Source organism: Ammospiza caudacuta, chromosome 4 (genome assembly GCF_027887145.1).
Source record: "Ammospiza caudacuta isolate bAmmCau1 chromosome 4, bAmmCau1.pri, whole genome shotgun sequence".
NCBI lineage: Eukaryota > Metazoa > Chordata > Aves > Passeriformes > Passerellidae > Ammospiza > Ammospiza caudacuta.
Window position 1 is genome coordinate 28,083,732 of NC_080596.1, and position 17,622 is coordinate 28,101,353.

At 50.6% G+C, this 17,622-nt stretch overlaps 1 protein-coding gene across 1 annotated transcript in view; it reads right to left on the reverse strand.

Moving 5' to 3' along the window:
- Positions 1-10,288: 10,288 nt before the first annotated feature.
- Positions 10,289-17,622, reverse strand: part of SEC24D (SEC24 homolog D, COPII coat complex component) — a 43,744-nt gene continuing 36,410 nt past the window's right edge. Inside the window, exons 17-23 of the mRNA XM_058803007.1 lie at positions 17,197-17,342; positions 16,530-16,668; positions 16,001-16,119; positions 15,161-15,340; positions 14,836-15,027; positions 14,292-14,381; positions 10,289-13,887 (exon numbers count right to left, since the gene is read on the reverse strand). Coding sequence (XP_058658990.1) covers positions 13,747-13,887; positions 14,292-14,381; positions 14,836-15,027; positions 15,161-15,340; positions 16,001-16,119; positions 16,530-16,668; positions 17,197-17,342 — 1,007 coding nt within the window. The 3' untranslated portion in view covers positions 10,289-13,746. The remainder of the gene's footprint in view (positions 13,888-14,291; positions 14,382-14,835; positions 15,028-15,160; positions 15,341-16,000; positions 16,120-16,529; positions 16,669-17,196; positions 17,343-17,622) is intronic.

Consider the following 17,622-nt stretch of genomic DNA (forward strand, 5'->3'; position numbering starts at 1 on the left):
CCAGTCCCACCCCAGGCACAACGGGAGCGGGAGCAGCAACGCCTCGGCCCCAGCGGCCATCCCAGAGCGGCTGCTCCCGGCCGGGGCGCGGCAGCCCCGGGGTGCGGGCACGGAGAAGGGGCTGCGGGCGCTGCGGCTCGTGGGGGTACCGGGCTGGGGGAGGGGGGCTCGGTGTCCCCCCGGGGTTACCGGGCCGGGATGGGCAGCGGCGCTGAGCGAGCGGCGATGCTGATGGGATCTCGGGGCCGGTACGGGCGGTCTCCGTGTCCTTCCCGCTTCCAGCCGCGATCCAGTGGCTGCTCCCGGGAAGCGTCGTTCTCCTGGCGGGCACGGCAGCGGCACAGCACCGGCTCCCTGCCGCCGCAGCCGGATCGTGCCTGGAGCCCCGGCGGGACCCAGCCCCGCGCCGGCCGCAGCCAGAGCGACAGCGCCTGTCCCGGAGCGGCTCTTCCCGCCCGCGGTGATGCCGGTCCCGATCCCAGCCCCAATTCCCCCTCGATCCTCCGGCCCCAGCACCCCGGGTACCTACCCCAGTACCCTGGCGCCGAGGAAAAAGCGGCTCGGCCCGGCTCCCACAGGAAACACCGGCGGGACCGGGACCCGAATCCCCGGGCCCAGATCCCGATCCTACCAGAGCGCCTCGGACCCCGCGCAGCAGCAGCAGCCGCCCCCGATCCGGATCTGCGCACAGCGCTCCGACCGCCGCTCCCGCCGCATCCCGAGCCGAGCATCCCCCGCAGAAAGCGGGACAGGCGCGGATCCGCCGGCATTTATGGGCGGGGGGGGGGGGGGGGGGGGGTCGGAAGGGGAGGGCCGTTCGTGTGGGTTTTTTTGTTTTACACGTGTACGTGTGTTTCACGGCGCAGAGTGACCTGCCCCCCTCTGCTTTCTCCCCTCCCTCCCCCGGGGCCCCGGCTCCGGAGGGGGGGGTCCCCGGGAGGGGGCCGCGGCTGGACCCCGTCCGGAGGAGGGGGTCCGGGAGGAGGGGGTAGGACCTGGAGGGGGAGTTACCCCCCCCAGGCCCCGCCCCCCTCCCCCGGACCCCCCCCTCCGGAGGGGGCCCTCCCCGACCGCCCCCCCCCCCAGGGACCCCCCCCTCCGGAGGGGGCCCCTCCTAGCCCCCCTCCCCCCCGGGACCCCCTCCTAACGAGGGAGCCCCTGTAACCGGGGCCCCCCACCCCAGGACCCCCCCAGTGTGATGTAGGGACAGCCGGAGCCCCGGCACTGTGGGGCGCTGTGTTGAACTGCAATGGGGGGACCCGCAGAGCGGCTCCGGCCCCGTGTGGGGACCCCAGCGAGGGCGGGGGCGCCGGGCTCCGGCCCTCGGGGCTTTATTATTGCCCGGCACCCCGAGCCCCGCGGTGCGAGGGAAGGAGGAGAGGGGAGGACGGGGAGACAGGAGAGATGGGGATGGTGAGGACGGGAATGGAGAGGGGTCGGAGTGAGGAGGGAGGCGGGAGAGGAAGGGAAAGGCCGGGAGGGGAGAAGAGGGACGGTGGAGAGAGGAGGAATAGAAGGGAGAAGCGGAGAAGGGACAGGACAGGAAGGAGTGTCGGGGGATAAGGTTTGGGAGGAGAGGAAAGGAGCGTTTCAGGGCGAGAGGGAAGGTGCAGAAAGAAAGGGGAATACGCGGAGAAGGAAGGAGGGGTAGAGAGAGGGACAGAAGGGGAGGCCAAAACCTCCGCGCCTTACCTGCGGAGCCCGCACAGGGAGCTCCGTCCGCACCGTGCTCTGAGTGAGCAAATGGCGGTTGAGGCGATTTCCGGGGTCTAAATCACCTCGGCCCCGCCCCGCGCAGCCGCTCTGGGGCCCCGCACACCTGAGCTGGGTCCGCCCTGCACACCTGAGCTCGGGCCCCGCCCCTGGTACCGCCTCTTTTACCGCCCGGCCCCGCCCTCTTTTCGGTCATGCCACGCCCTTTTACCGCCCGGCCCCGCCCCGCGCCCCCGGATCTGTCAGGCCCCGCCCCCTGATCTGTCAGGCCCCGCCTACTCTGCCGACCGCCCCCCTCCCCGGGATGGGGGCGCGGCCATCTCTCACGGCCCCGCCCCTCACACCTGTGCCAGCTCCGCGCCCGCACCGGGGAACGGCCGCGATCCCGCAGCCGGCAGCGCCCCGTGCCCGCGGCCATCCCGGGCCCCAAACCGATCCCCGGCCCGGCCGCTTCGATCCGCCCGGCGGGGGAGAGGCGGCACGGCCCGGCACACCCCAGCGGCGCTCTGCCCCCCGGCCCGGGCACGGCGGCGGTGGCCCCGCCGCAGCGCCCCCTGCCCGCGCTCCGTGGCCCCGCCCCTCGCACCTGTGCCGGCCCCGCCCCCCTGTCCTCGCTCGGTGCCGTGCGAGCCCCGCCCGACGGCTGCTCCCGCGGGGACCGCTCGGAGCCCGGGGCGCTGCGGCGGGGCCGTGACCGTGGCCCGGGGTGCGGGGGCCGAGCGCCGCCTGGGTCTGCCGGGGGTCCCGGGCGGTGCCGCCTCTCCCCCGTCGGCATCGGGACCGGGATCGGTATGGGGCGGGGGGAGCAGCTCCGGGCGGGCCTTGGCGCCGGGTCTGACACCGCCGCTCCCGCCCCGGAGGAGCGGCGGGGAACCGGGCCGGGACGGCGGCGGCCGTTCCCCGGTGCAGACTCGGAACCGCGGCCAGGAGCGGGCCCGGCGCGGGGGCTCCGACCGGCACCGTGTGCTCGGGGAGCGGCCCGGCCTGTGGGCTCTGTCCCCCAGCTCCCCGGGCCGTGACATGAAAGTTTGATAAGGAAGAGTTAATCCAGGAGAGGAGGCCGTTCCATGAGTCCGTAATTATTTATTTTCAGCTTTCACACATAAACCATCACGAACAGGACGTGGTCATCTCCTGCATCGGCAGGATTTAGTCCCGAGCTGCAGCTCACTGTCAGTGCAGATCCCTGGCAGAAAAGCCGGGGATCTTCCATAAAAACCAGCTCTGTCTCCGTCCCGGGGGTGAGGGCTGGGAGGGAACACCTGGCCTCAGGGGGAGTGCAGGGTGGATTTGGGGCCAGGGGTCTCCCTGCAGCATCTGGATCTCCATCCTTCCCTCTTTGCTTCCCTCTCGTCAATTGCCCGGCAGGACTCATGAGGATCCGCTGGATCTTCTCCTCTTCCTCTAGAGTCTCTTAGGACCCAGAGGATAAGATGCTGAATTCTCCTTTTTCTAGGGACAAAGGGAAAGCTGCACTGTAGGGAGACCCCACAGAGCTCTACAACACTCCCAGCAAAAGTCTGGCAAGGGGCTGCAAAGCAGAGACCCCAACCCAGCAGCGGCAGGAGTGAAATCCGAGGTGCAGCCTGGAGCTGAGCTTCCAAGGACATTTGGCATTGCCCAGCAGCACCGGCGGGTTTGGGGTGCTGGCATCCCAAAACAAGCGTGTCTCCTTCCTCAGGACCAGCCAGTATCCTAAGCACACAGGGCTTTCCACTCACTCACTCACTCACTCACTCACTCACTCACTCACTCACGGGGTGCACGGAGCGCTTTTCCTCCCCTTATGGCCCGTGGTTCTCCCGCATCCCTCACAGAGCCCGAGGTCTCAGGGCCGCCCATCCCCGTTTGTCCAAGTTCATGATTCAGTCCGGAGCTCTGAGGCCCCGGCAGCAGGCCCAGGGCCAGGCCGAGGATGCTGCTTGCCCTCTGGCTTAATCCTTCTCCCAGCTGCTGCCCCTGCCTCCATAAAACCCCGGCATGGGACTCCCGGTGCCGCTTTCCTGCCGGCAGGAGGAGGAGCCGGCGCCAGCATGAGGGCAGCCCTGGCCCTGCTGCCGCTCTTGGCCGCGGCACCCCGAGCTAAGGGAGGTGATCCCGGGGCTGGGCCGGCCCTGGGATCAGGGGCAGGCGATGGGGCCTCAACTCCAGAGGTTTTCAGTGGCCTCCCCTCTCCCAGCCTGCAGCCAAACCGCTGGGCAGGAGCAGAGAGGGAAGGGAAGGGAAGGGAAGGGAAGGGAAGGGAAGGGAAGGGAAGGGAAGGGAAGGGAAGGGAAGGGAAGGGAAGGGAAGGGAAGGGAAGGGAAGGGATCCAGGATGCCGCTGTGGGGTGATGCTGGGGGGACGTGGGATGGGGAGAGGACAGAGCCACAGGGATTGGTGTTTTCCTTCCTAAAGGAAAATGGGATTCCCTGACCCCCCTGGCAGGCACCATTCCTGTGCAAAGCTCACCCTTGGTGGAGACAATGCTCCGCCATCCTTTGCTGCCTTCTCAGCTCCACAGGGAATCCCCCAGCTGCCAAAACCACCTAAAACTTACCTTTGCCACATGGCTTTGTACAAGCGAACACACATGCCACAAGCTGGGATCGGGAGTATTTTAAATTTATTTTATAATTCAGTTTATTTTCCTTTAAATCGTTCCTTGAGTTAGTTTGGGATGACTGGAACAGGAAGCTCAGTGCGCAGAGACTCTGCCTGTGGCCTTTGGTGTCCTTAACCTCCAGCCGGGACAGCAGGACACGAGTGCGCATCCCACGCTCAGCTCAAGGTCTCCACTCTCTCCCGGAGCCCTCCTAACGAGGGGCCCATGGGGACCCCCCGGCCGGGACCCCTCCTGAGGAGCGCCCGGCCTGACCCCGGTGCGATGCAGGGACAGCCCAGGGCGGGCAGGGCGGGGCCGCGTTGGCATCTGCGAGGGGAGAGCCCAGAGCGGGCCCGGCCCTTCCGAACCCAGACAGGGGCGCCGGCTCCGGCCTAAGGAGCGGGACTGCCGCACGCGGTGACCGCAGAGTCCCCCATGGAGATCGGATCCCGCCGGCAGGAGCAGGTGCAGCCAAGGCAGCCCATTCCTGCCCACTGAGAGATCTCCAGCACTGCAGCCTGGTGAGGCTGGCACACAAATCCCTGCTCTGGGGCACAGCAGCGACTGCAGCGCATTCAGGAGAAGGCACATGCACTGATCGTGGCTCAGTCCTGAGGCTGTGATCGAGGCAATTTATCTTGGATTAATCAAAATTAACTACCTGAGAACAGTAACTGCCGTGTTTTTTAAGATAAGATACTCTTTGAATTTGGTTTACTGCACTTTTCTGAATTGAAAAAACACATTTCCTTGTCATTCCTGCCAGTCCCTTCCAATATTTAAGTACTTGAAAAATAAGTTACCTATATTAAAGTAACTTCAACTTATTTACATACTTATTTGCTTTCACAATAAATATATTTTCTAAAATACTCTAACACCGGTATAATTTCATGTGGAATTTTCAAGTCATTCCCTTCAGGCAGCAGGGGGAATGTTACTGAGTGCAGTAAAGCCAGCCCAAGTTTTGTACTTTCCCAGGAATCAAATCATCTGTCTTGATTTGATTTCTGGACCCAAGCAGGTTTTGGTGGGATGGCATTTATTTTGCTTAGACAGTGAGAAAACACAGCTCAGAAATGAAAGTATTTCAAATCATTCACAAATAACTGCAGGAATGTCACTGCAAAAGGAGCTCAATAATGAATTAAAACAGCATTACCATTCCCAGTTCCTTACATGTGGTATCCACAAACACATCACAAATTGGCATTACAAAATCCTGACCATCAGCAGGAACTCGGGATTCCCAGTGAGTTTTTCTGCCCAGAAATCTTAAAACAAAAACTCTTAAAAGCAAACAAGTGGGAGTTAAGTGTTGGTAACACAGACATTACTCATGACTTGGTTTGAAACACAAAAAACTCCCAAGCAAACCAAACCAACAAAAACAAAGAAACCCAAACATATGAACAAAAACCCCACAAACTGAATTGTGTTTTAATTTGGGCTGCTCATACCAATCTAATCCCAGAGAAGTGTCAGGAAAGTCAGAAGCCATCAGAATTTCAGCTTCAGTCTGGAGCAGAAGCAGAAAGGGCCCTGCCTTTCATCTCCCTACAATTCCAGAGTTCCAGCACTTGCCAGACATCCTACTTGGGATGCACCTAAACAATCTGAATCCTCAAATAACACCATTACCTGGGCAATAAAATGGAATTTGTGTAGGTTGTTTAGGATCTCCAGAGAGTACAGGGCAGGGGGAGGGAGGGGAAGCCCTGTGAATGGGAATACAAAGTGAAATTGGAACTGAGGCATTTTGGGAACATTGCTGAGCTGAATGGCAACTCAAAGAGCCCTCACTAAGCGATGGATAAAAGCCCCAAAACTGCTTTATTTTAGGCTTGGCTGCACAGGGAACTGTGTGCTAATAAACTGAATCATCAAAAATAAATTGTTTCCATGTTCATTTCTTTAGAATGAACACCTGCACCACGGTTCCACCACATTCATTAAAGCTTGTGCTCTGACATTGCACAGGACAAGTTTGGAGGAACTGTGTTCTCTGTGCAGAACTGGGCTGCTTGCTTTTCCACAGGGAAAGTTTTCCTCTCCCAGAGCAGCAGCTACCCACAATGATGGGGTTTAATTAGGGACAACTTTGTGTACAGTGCTCAGCTGCAGGGGAAGAATTCTGAGAGGACACCGAGGAATCCAGGCACATAAGGCTAATGGATTTCAGCCATTAACTGAATTACTGAAGGATATTGTTGAATTCCCTTATAATGAATTAAAATTTGCTGACCAAAGACAGCTATAAGCTCCTTTTTGATAGAATTTAAAAGAATATTAAACAAGAGATATATTAAAAATGTTTGGGGTTTTTTTAAACTAGCACAAACAAAAATAAACACACCAATATTTTACAATAGTTTTACTTGAAAGGAAAAATGTGAGTTCCTTTCTTCTCACCTGTTATGGAATTAAAATATTTAAGTACCATCTTCAGATTAAAGCTTGTTATTTCTGTTTCAGACTGGAAATGTATTAGTGATCCAAACAGGATTGTGCTTTTCCCAGCTATGTATTTTACTCTAATAAAAGTTTTGTCTCTTCACAAACCCTACCTGCTCATGCACACAACAGCATTCTCACTAATTACACAGATCATGCCTTGCTGCCACAAGCAGGGTTTTGGAATTCCCACAGGTGCTGAAATGGTGGCAGCAGAGCCTTTGGACAGGGACATTGTTTGCTAAATACAATTGTTGATTTTTCAGTGATAAGCAATGACAGTTCCAGCACATCTCATGGAGTCTGATCCGGTGATAATTTCAACCTGTCCCAGCAAACTGAACTTCCCCCAGCAAGGACACATTTAAAGCCTGCCCAGTACTTCAGGCAATTCTCTGCCCAAGTCTGAGTTGTGCTGGGAGCCCTGGAAAAGGACATTTACTGAGCACACACCAAGGTCTAACTCCAAGGCTTCTCTGCCGGAGGAGAGCAGCAGATGCACTATGCTACCTCCAGAGGCATGCCATGCCCTGCCACATCCTCACTTAAATACTGATTTTAAATGTCAAAAGTAGCCTCTTTTTCTTGGAGTTCTGGTCCAGTTTTTTTCCTGTTACAAAACAAGTTTCCTGTTGGAAAAACCAGGATGATCCTTTACATGAGAATGTACTTTTTTTTTAATCTGCCATTTCACCTCACTAAATACAATATTTGAGAAGGGATTTCTTTCAGTAATTTACTCCCTCAAGAGAAATTTACAGCAACTCAACTGATTAGGCATGAGTCTAAGTAAACATGAAAATGCTGATATGCTTCCAAGTGCCTGCACCCACTTAATTAGGTTTTGGTTTATGTTTATCTCTCAGCCTGTGTGCAGGTCTCGCATGTGGCAGGAGCCCTTCATTTCCTTCCCACGTTCAATGCCACCTCGCCCTGCACAGCTCCTGTCCCAGTCAGGAGGGGACAGTGCCCCAGGCTGTGCCCCAGCAAAGACAGAAAGGATTCTTTGGCTGAGAGCTGCCCAGTCACGGCTCAGGAACCGCTCCCAGCCCAGCTCTGCCTGAACCATTCCAGCATCTCCAACCCTGCTCATCCCGGGCTTTTCCAGCACAGCCCAGCTCGGCACAGCCGGCCCGCGGAGAGGCTCCAAACGCGGCTGCACTGCCGGCTCTGGGAGGCGGGGATCGCAGGGAAGGGCTGGGAACGGTCAGGATGAGGTGTGGAGCCGCAGGGAACCTTTAACACAGGCACGGAACCCGAAATGGGCACCTGGCAGCGGCGGGACCGCGCCCTCCCAGCCGCACATCCCAGAGAGGCACAGGGAGCATCCATGGGGTGTGGGTGCACCCGTGGGGAGCCCCGGACCCACTGGGGGCTCTGTGAGCATCCATGGGGTGTGGGTGCACCCGTGGGGAGCCCCGGACCCACTGGGGGCTCTGTGAGCATCCATCGGGGGGTGCCTGCACAGCCCCAGCCCCACTGGGGGCTCTGTGCCAACGCCCACAGCTCCGGCCCAGCTTCTCCTCTGCCCTCATTCTAAGGAAATGCCACAAAGTTCTCTGTACCAACAAGTGAAACTGGCATTCTGTAACTCAGGAATCCCAGCTCTGCTACTCCACATTTTTCACAATTTCACAGACAAACAGAAAAGCATCACTTAGCTGGATACCTCTAATTATCTCTTTTACAAAGATATGTAACACAAAGTCAAGAAATGCAGCCACAAAAGAAAATAAAAACAAATATTTTTGCTAGTTATTTTCCTTTCAACTGTATTAAAAAGCCCACAAAGGTGCTCCTGAGGACACAAAAACATTGAATTTCTTACCTAAGAGATGTGCAGAGTCATGAATCAGGTGCTTTCCTCCTTGCCGAAGCCCTCCCTCATGGTTGGATTCTCTGGCAGGTTTCCAGTTAATTTTAAATACAACTACTTACCTGTGCTCACCTCTTTTTGCCAACTATTAGCTGGCACTAGTGCTAACACACCATATACACCCACTGTATACAACCTTAAATCCCAAAGGGCAAGATTTCATTCTGCAAGTCTAAGTTCTTTAGGGAAAAATGACCTCTCCTATCTTCTACCTTCTAATCACGTTCTCAGAACAGCCCCTAAATGCCAATCATTTCCATAATGATTCCATGTTTTTCCAGCCTGTGACTCTCAGCCTTGCCAGGAGAGATGGTGGCTCCCGACCACTGGCTCTCAGCAGGGACCACTGTGTGCAAAACAGTGACATACTAAGGGCAGAGCAAGCATTTACACAATAAAGCTTAATTAAAATCTTCCCTTCTCAAAGTATAAATGTTATCTGGAAACACTTGGTTTAAACATTAACATCAATTCTAGGGGGAAGAAAAAAGATCTCTTGATATTTTTGAAAGGGGAACGTTGTTTCTTAGTCAGCCTTGTTTAAATTGTAGTTTACACTGGCTGTTTGGTGGAGATTTAGGGATGGGAGACAATTTAGCAATTAAAGCCTGAGACATTTTCTAGCTATCTGAAGTTCACATTCCATGAATTAGAAAAAAATCTTGTGCTTAAAGGAAAAGTTGCTGAGAGCACCTGAAGGCAGCAAGTTACCATCGCCCTCAGCCTCCGTTAAACCCTCCCACACCAAATGGAGACATAATACTGAAACACTTTCATAAAAGCTTTTCTCCTACGGCAAAATAATTATCATATAGATCACACAAAACCATCAGAACTATTACAGACCAGAAAAATTCCAATAAACTTTTGAAGTTTGAGCATATTTACAATTGTTTCCTTTCTCAGCTGTTGCCCATCTATAATTAACACTACAAAAACAAAGCACCTTTAAAAAAAGCAGCACACACCCGGTCACGGTGCCACAGTCCCGGCTCCAGCAGAAGGCAGAGGCGGTGGATGAGGAACGCTGGCGTGGGATATCATTGTCCTTTGCACCTTCACCCCTTGGATCTATCCAAAGCATTTGTAGCAGTTTTCCAGTCACGTTTCAGTGACAGATATAAATAAAATCACAAAATCTACAAACTCAGTGGGATTTCAGGAACAGTCCTCGGCTGGGGCTCCTGCCTTCCCCTCACGCACACACTGCGTGTCTTTAAAGCTTGCTGATGATTCAGGCAGAAATCATTGAGTCCATTCACATTTAATGACTTCTTCAAGGGCTGTTTTACCACTTTTCGAGCTATAAACTCAATTGTGTATATTTTTTCTCCACACTTGACGAGGAAATTTCCGCTCTGGAGCGGGGCTGTAACACTGAGCGCAGCTGACGGGGCTGCGGTGATGGCGGCGATCCCGAGGCAGGGCCGGACGGGCTCGGGGCGGTTTGAAGGGCAGCCAGGGCTTCCACAGGATCCTGGGATCCCCCACATCCACAGCAATGAGGTTTCCAGGGAGGCAGCCCGGGAGCAGAGCGGCCAGGGACGGCAGCTCCCACACCTCGGTCCCGTTTTCACGGGAGGGGCTTTTGCCCTCGAGGCTGAGGCAGCTCCGAGCCGGGCCCAGGGTTTGGCTCTTTCCAGCCACAGCAGCTCCCACCGCCTCAGAATCCAAGCTTTCAGCAACCAGCACTGAAATATGGTGGTTCCTTGGAAAATTCCTCCATCAAGAATACCAAGTTTTAGGTGAAAAACACGAGATTCTGAGCGTGTCACAGCCACCTCTACACCTACTGCCCTTAGTGACACCCATCAGGCCTCAGAGTCCCCCAAGCCCTGAAACAGCAGAACCAGCTCTTTTTTTGCCACTGAAATGACTTTAAGTTAGATTAGAGCTGTCTGGATAGGCAAACTTTGCCAGCAACTTGAGATATCCATGTTGTTAATGAGCGACTGACCACATGCCCATTAGACTGTAAAAACATCATTTTATTTTCTCAGTCTCTGGGATTTGGACCATACAGAAATGGTGATTAGAGATGAAAAGCTTTTAATCCCAATAGCAGTTGTCAGGAATTTCTCCCTTGTAACACTTGCAGAGGAAGGGGAGGATAAAGTTCAGAATCACTAGCTGATGAGTATTTCATTTGCCACAAGTAAACGAAGGCTTAATTTGAGCATGCTCCCCTGGAAGATAAAAAGCCTGATGAGTTTCTTCCTTTCTGCTTTTATTAAATGCATAATGCCTCCAGTCTGATTTGTGCTGCCTGTCTAGACCTTGTCACGCCTTTCCATTCTGGAGCAGGCTTAAAATCCTTGGATTATTTTATACCCTGTGAATTCAGTGAAGGATTCAACACCTGCACTGACAAGGTACTCAGGATGTGTCAGCATTTGGCTTCAGAGGGAATTTAAGACCCTGGTCACATATAGATCATTGTGTGTAAATCAGCCATCAGCTGGAGAATTCTGTGCACTCTCTGACAGTGCTGGGTATAAGAAGCTGGCTGGAATGCTGGTGTGCTGTGCAGGTTGGCAGTCAATGCTCTCAGGGGGTTGTTCTTCCCCAGCACCAGTTCTTAGTGTGTGTTCACAGGTGCTGAATGCTCTGTTCAGAGGAGTGGAATTCAGGCTCCAAAACTGAATGGGCAGTTTTGAGATGATCATGGAAGTTAACTGGCAGTAAATAATGGAATTAATTTTAGAATATTCAGCTAGTTTTCTATGCCCTGCTATAGATTTTAATATCCTGAGAGCACTCTAAAAAAGGATACATTAACATTTCAAGCCCATTGCACTGAAAAAATCTGAATCCCATGGCTTTATAAAGATACACTGAGTAATCTGAAAACGACAGATAAATGAACCCACTCTTTCTGTATACAGTAGAAAAGGTCTTTTCTCCTTGCAAAATTACTGAAATTGGTGGCAACTTTATTGCTTTAACAGAAATGGCAACTGTGTAATGGGCTCAATATTAACTTAATGTGGAAGAGAGATGCACTAATCCTTTTCATAACAGGGTCATTTTCATGGGCTGAAAAGAAAGCAATGGGCAAGTTCTGTGAAATACAAAGTAATTCTGAGTATAATTACTGCAGCAACGAAAAAGGAAAAAAAAAAAGGCCTAATTTGTGTAAAACTGAGTTAAACACTCCAGGCCTGCAGTTTATGGTGAAGCCAAGAACTGCCCTTGTAGTACGTGTGTGTGATGCTTGTCACTGCCATGACTGCTGTCACCATGTGCTGTTTTCTGCACCACGTGACGCCTTACTGCAGGTAACACGGCCCAGGCAGGCCAGAGCTCTGCTGCAGTAGCTCCGCCAGCAGCAACAGCTTTGGCTTACCTGAGCTTGGCTCTGAACAGCCCCTCTTTGAGACACTTTCCTTCACTTGGATTGTGTCTTCTCACCATAGCCATGGGTGGTGACAGCAGCACAACACACTGAAAATGCCTGAGGCCATGTAAGCTGCCTGTCTTGAGAGTCACAGTAGGAGCAGGTGACCTACAGTGAACTCACTGCTGGATGCCATGGCCATAAAACCATGGAGAACTTGGGATGCATGAAAGAATAAACACACACACAGATTATATATTTAATAATTACTTATTTCTTTACACAAATGTTGCTGGTGTCATTTTACAAATGAAATGGCAACGAATACTTTTTACAGGGTAATGTCTACAGCTAAAAAGTGCTTCTCTTGGCAGCTGAATTCAGGCTGAGGACCCTTTAGTAATACAGCCACTTATTTCAAGAGCTCTTGAATGGCTGTATAGGTAAGCTGTTGAACCAAAAAACTATGCATTTTTACTGCTTATTGTGGATATTAAATAATTAATATAAGTAGCAACACCAACATGTTTAAAGGCACTTTTTTCTTTACTGAGGCTTAGCCTTACTTTTGAGTGTTTTTTGGCTTTCTTTGAAACACTAATTTATTTATTAATAGCTTTCCAAGCTTGGCAAAGTTCAAACCTCATGTTCAGAGGCATTGGTCCTAAAGAGACAGAGAGACTGATGAAGTATCTGAGGTAAACAGCCATTCCAAAGGCTCTGGCTTTCCAAATACTACCTTCAATACTGGTATGAGCAAAGGCTAGTTTTTCAAAGCAGTGACCATTGATTAAATCAGTCATGGGAGAAGAGGTCACTGTAATAGAATTGGTATTAAATAAGAGGTTTTATAGCACCACAAATAACCTTTGGTTAATGTGTCAACTGTCTCACAGCTGATCTGCCACAGAAATTTTGAGGGACAGGTTTTTCTGAGTTGTGTTGGGAATATTCCAGTTAGCAAATGTACTAAATAAAGCCTAATCTGTGCAATTTTGAAAATGTAATTAAGTAGTACGCTAAGCTAATTGCTGCCCCCAAGTGGACAGAATTGTACCATAATAGTGTGACATCATCTGCCAAAGGTGGCAAAAGGATTGTTTGATAACTGTTCTTCCTGTGATCCCTGTTGTGATTACACTTACTCAAGTCCAGTTACAAAACTGAGGCATTTCTGTCTCCTGGATAACCCTGGCTGTGGAAGGGTCCCTAGAGCTCTACTTCCTTGTAACACTTGTCCCTTCCAAGGAAAAAGGGATTTACTTTACAGAGATTTGCTTCACAGGAAGGACTTTGAAATCCTTCAAACTGAACTACATGTTTATTTCAAATCTGATTAAACTCCATGTCCTCACTTAGAAAAAGAAGTCTTTTGTCTTTTTTTATCCTCTGTACAGATTCTGATCATCTTTCCCAGCTCTGGTACAACTTATGACTAGCAAAAGGAATAACTGAGAGTTTTCTAAATTGTCTTTTAAGAAAGGTATACCATATATGCTCTTAAGCACTGGTAGTCTGAAATCTGGCAATTCATCTAGAGAGTCACTACTCCCAGAAGATTAATACCTGAGTGCAGAACTTCCTATTCTACAGCTTAAGAAATAAGCAGAATACTCAGGGAGAGGTGAGATCAAATGAAACTGTACAAAAAGAGCACAGAAAAGGGTCAGTAAAGCACAGCAGAAGGCCTGGGTCTGGTGGAGCTGTGGGCCAGCCTTCAGGCACCAAAAACTGTCCCTCCTGCAAAGGCAAAAAGGAACTGAACATTTTACTGGAGTTGCCTTAACTGAGCAGCTGGCTGATCTCTTTGTGAATGCACACGAGGAAATCCACATACGAGGCTCCTCCATAAATATTCTTGTCTTCTACCAGGAACTGGCGGAAAAGCATCTCTGGCTGCTCCCGCTGCTTCACTATCATCAGCTGCAGGGATAAAAGATACAGCCAGATAATTTTAGGATGTAGTCAGACTACATGGCAGCACAGTTCTCCTATGTAAGGAAAACTGTGACATAGTAAGAGACACAGTGGATGCTCTTGAGTTGGGGAAAACCCCCAAAACTAGTAAATCTCCACATTGCAGAAGCTGGATGGAGAGACTAAGGGAATTGAAGAGTGCAGAATTAAATGGTTATCCTTTAAACCTGAGTACCTTTGAAAATCAGTCTTGATTTGGAATAAAGCACATTTGAGATGCCTGTGCCTACAAATCATGCTGGAACTCATCTACGAGCAGGAAGACTCCTGATACCTAAAAAACCTTTTACAGCCACAGGAACGTTCCTTTGAACAAGTATGAAGAAGGAGTTGAGGCAAAAAGCAGTTACCTTCATAGTGTAGGGCTTTTGGCTCTGGATTTGCTCCAGGATATGCTTCAGTTTCTTAGAAAATGGATTGTCCAGGTTAGGCAGGGATGTCTGTCAGAAGGAAAGCAAGTTTTTATAGTCCACATCTTTAACCAAGACTAGCTGCTGATAGTTACATGCTAACTGTGGATTTCACACTAAACCAGGAAAACCCATGTCTTTCACTAGAAGGTGTCATCTTGAGGACTCATTTTTCAGTTTAAAATAATTACTACGTGAAAATGCATCACCAGGAAAACTTAACCATTGCAAAGTGTTTTGTTCTAATTTTAGTAATACACAGTTGAAAGGACTGTAAGAATATTAAAGAAGTTGTGAAAGCTTCTGTCCTCTTAGTGTTGGTCAAAGTGTCAAGTTTTATGTAACTAAAAAGCAATTGTGGTGTCTAAACACCTTCTGCTGGTCACCTGTTCTTGCTTTTAAGGCTGATGGATGAGAAAAGACCTCATTTGTTTCTCTGACCTGGTCTTGCTAAATGCTCAATTCCTAGCGTGCATCTACTCACGGCCTCGGTGCTGATGTGTGCGAAGGATGGCACGTTGAAAAGGCCCTGGATGAGCTCTGGGGACACGCTGGCTCCCAGCCACAGGAACATGCTCAGCCCGTTGGCCAGCAGGAAGGCCCCTCCCTCGGAGAGGCGCTCCTCGGAGCAGCGCACGGCACCTGGCACCGCGTCACTCTTCAGATCCAGGCTGTGCTGTGGGGCAGGAGACACAAGAGCTGTGCAAATGACCTGAAAAGTAACTACTGAAAGGCTTGGTACATCACAGTGGCTCCCTTCCAGGTCAGAGGGGTTAGAAATTAAAGTGAAAAAATGACCAGTGACTCACAATTGGCAGCAGCAGGGGGTAGAAGTAGAGCTGTGTGTCAGCCACCCCCATGGCCATGACCAGCTGGCGGTGGAAAGCCCTCTCATCCGTGGGGATTTCAGGCCTGCCGGCCAGCACACAGCTCTTCAGCAGGCAGTTCATGTACACGGGCAGCACCTTCATTGTGTCTGGCAGGATCAGCTGAGAAAACAACACATTGAAAAAGAATCCAACAGAAATTATTTGCTCTATAAGCTGTAGTTGCTGTCTTGGCTGCTGTCATGTCCCTGGAACACTGTTAGTTTTTGGGGCATTCTCTGGAGAACTAAGAAGAGAAATAGTGGTCCACAATAAATGGCTCTGGTTTTTGACATATTTGGTCCTCATCAACAATGAACAGTTCACTGCCCAGGCTTGTGGTTACTGGCAGCACCTCTGGGATAAAAAAGCTTGAGTCTTTCTTTGAATTGAATCACTAAAATGTGACTGAATAAATTAAATGGAAACAAGTAAGTCACTCTGCTTAGTAAAAAATTAGAATACTACAACCATCCATAACAACATAAGAATTAAAAATGAAAGCTTTGTGAGTCAGTGCGTAATTCCAGCAGGAAGAAAAAGGCTGGCTGAGCTCCTTTGTGAGTACAGGCGTCAGTTTCATCAGTGGCATTGCCTTTTGTTCCAGAACAACAGCTTCTGTGTGCTCTAAGTGCCACCACGGAATCCCACCTGTCATTAATTCTGTTTGAAAGAAAAGGACAAGTCTGTCCTGCAATTTTGCTTTCTGGCTCTGCTGATGTTGTGGGGTGGTTGTGCACTTGTGGCAAAGCCTTGGTGGGTAAGACTCAATGCAGGTTTTACCTGGCTGACAGCTGCTGGGCTGGCACAGTTCTTCTTGTAGCAGGCCAGCATGTGAGCAGTCTGATTCATCAGGATGTCCCTGACAGTCTTCAGGGGCTGGCTCAGAATGGCTTTAAAAGCTACAAGCACAGAACAAAAGTGCGTGGTAAAAAATACACTCTCTCAAAGTATCTTTGTCTGGTGCTAGTTTCTGATTTTACAGACCTGAGGGCTGAGGCTGCTTTTCAGTCTCTTCTACAGACATCCAAAAACCCCACCAAACCCCCAACACTGCGATAGGATGTCCATTGCCACTTACTGTACCCTGCCCTGTTCTGTATATTACCTATACACAAGTACTACTGTCATGGCAGTTTGTCTAAAATCGGTAATTGTTTGTTTTTTCAATTTCATAATACTTCAGGAATTGCTCAGGCATGGAGCAGCAAATTATAAAAAATTATTTCCCACTAGGTAATCACTTCAGCCCCCTTTCCTTCCCCTCATCCATGTCAAAGTAAAAAAGGGAAAACCTGCTCTGCTGCTGTACCTGACTTAGCAAAGAAGTTCATAAGGGCATCAGTCTCACAAGTCCTGTAGACATCAGCTAACTGGGAGCTGCAATTCAAACCAAGGTTGTGGATGCGGATTCGCCTCTGCCCGCTCATCGAAGTGTACAGGACAGCACACTGCAACAGAGGCACAAAGTGTCACCACGGGCCACCTTCTCTGGGCACACAAGGCAGATGACAACTTCTGCAGCCAGGGCAGCCTGGCAGCACTGGTGGTTCTTAGGGACATCTATCAGACATTACAGAGTAAGTTATTCATATTAAAATTATTCAAAATCCTACAGTCCCTAGAGGGGGAAATGAGGTTTAGCAATAGAGCTGCTCTTGAATAGAGAGGTCACAAGGAATGCCACAGCAATAACAATTGCCATATAAGTAGCAATGAGTCTCTGTCTCCACATAAACCTAATTACAGAGAAATGGAAAAAATGAACAGCTGATGAGGGCTCAGTAAGTGTTTAGAAAGGATTTGGGTACCCCGGAATAGAACATGCAGCACAAATGTAGGGGAACACACTTTTTACTAGTGGTGTTATGGCACAAGAGTCTGTGCAAGTTGTGCCTTGTTCCACCATCACTTTTCTACTCTGGCTGCAGAAAGTCTTGCTTACCATTTTAAGTTATACATGAATTAGGGTTTTTTACCTGAATTAAGGCCCCAGTGTCTTCATTCAGTTTGTCATCATGTTTGAACTCCACTGTCACTGCTTTGTCACAGTCAACCGCTGCCATCTCCACATCCGTGGTGTTGTTCATGTAAATGGCCCCAAAGAAGTCTGTAGCCCTGAAGCCTGGAGCCAGATTAAAACAGAGCATTTAATTTAAAAATGGCAAATTAAATTGACATCACTTACTGAAGCAGGAGCCATTTCCCTCAAGGCTTTACAGCCTCAGGAGCCCCAACAACTGTCCTTGCTGATGGCATTTATGAGAGTTGGAGAAAGAGAAAAAGCTGTCACTTGGACACCCAGAGCTTCTGCCCTGCTGGTTTGGCTTCTGGGTCTGTCCCTTTCTCTAATACTTGCATTTGAGCTAAGAATGAATGAAAGAAGCTGGATAGACACAGGAATG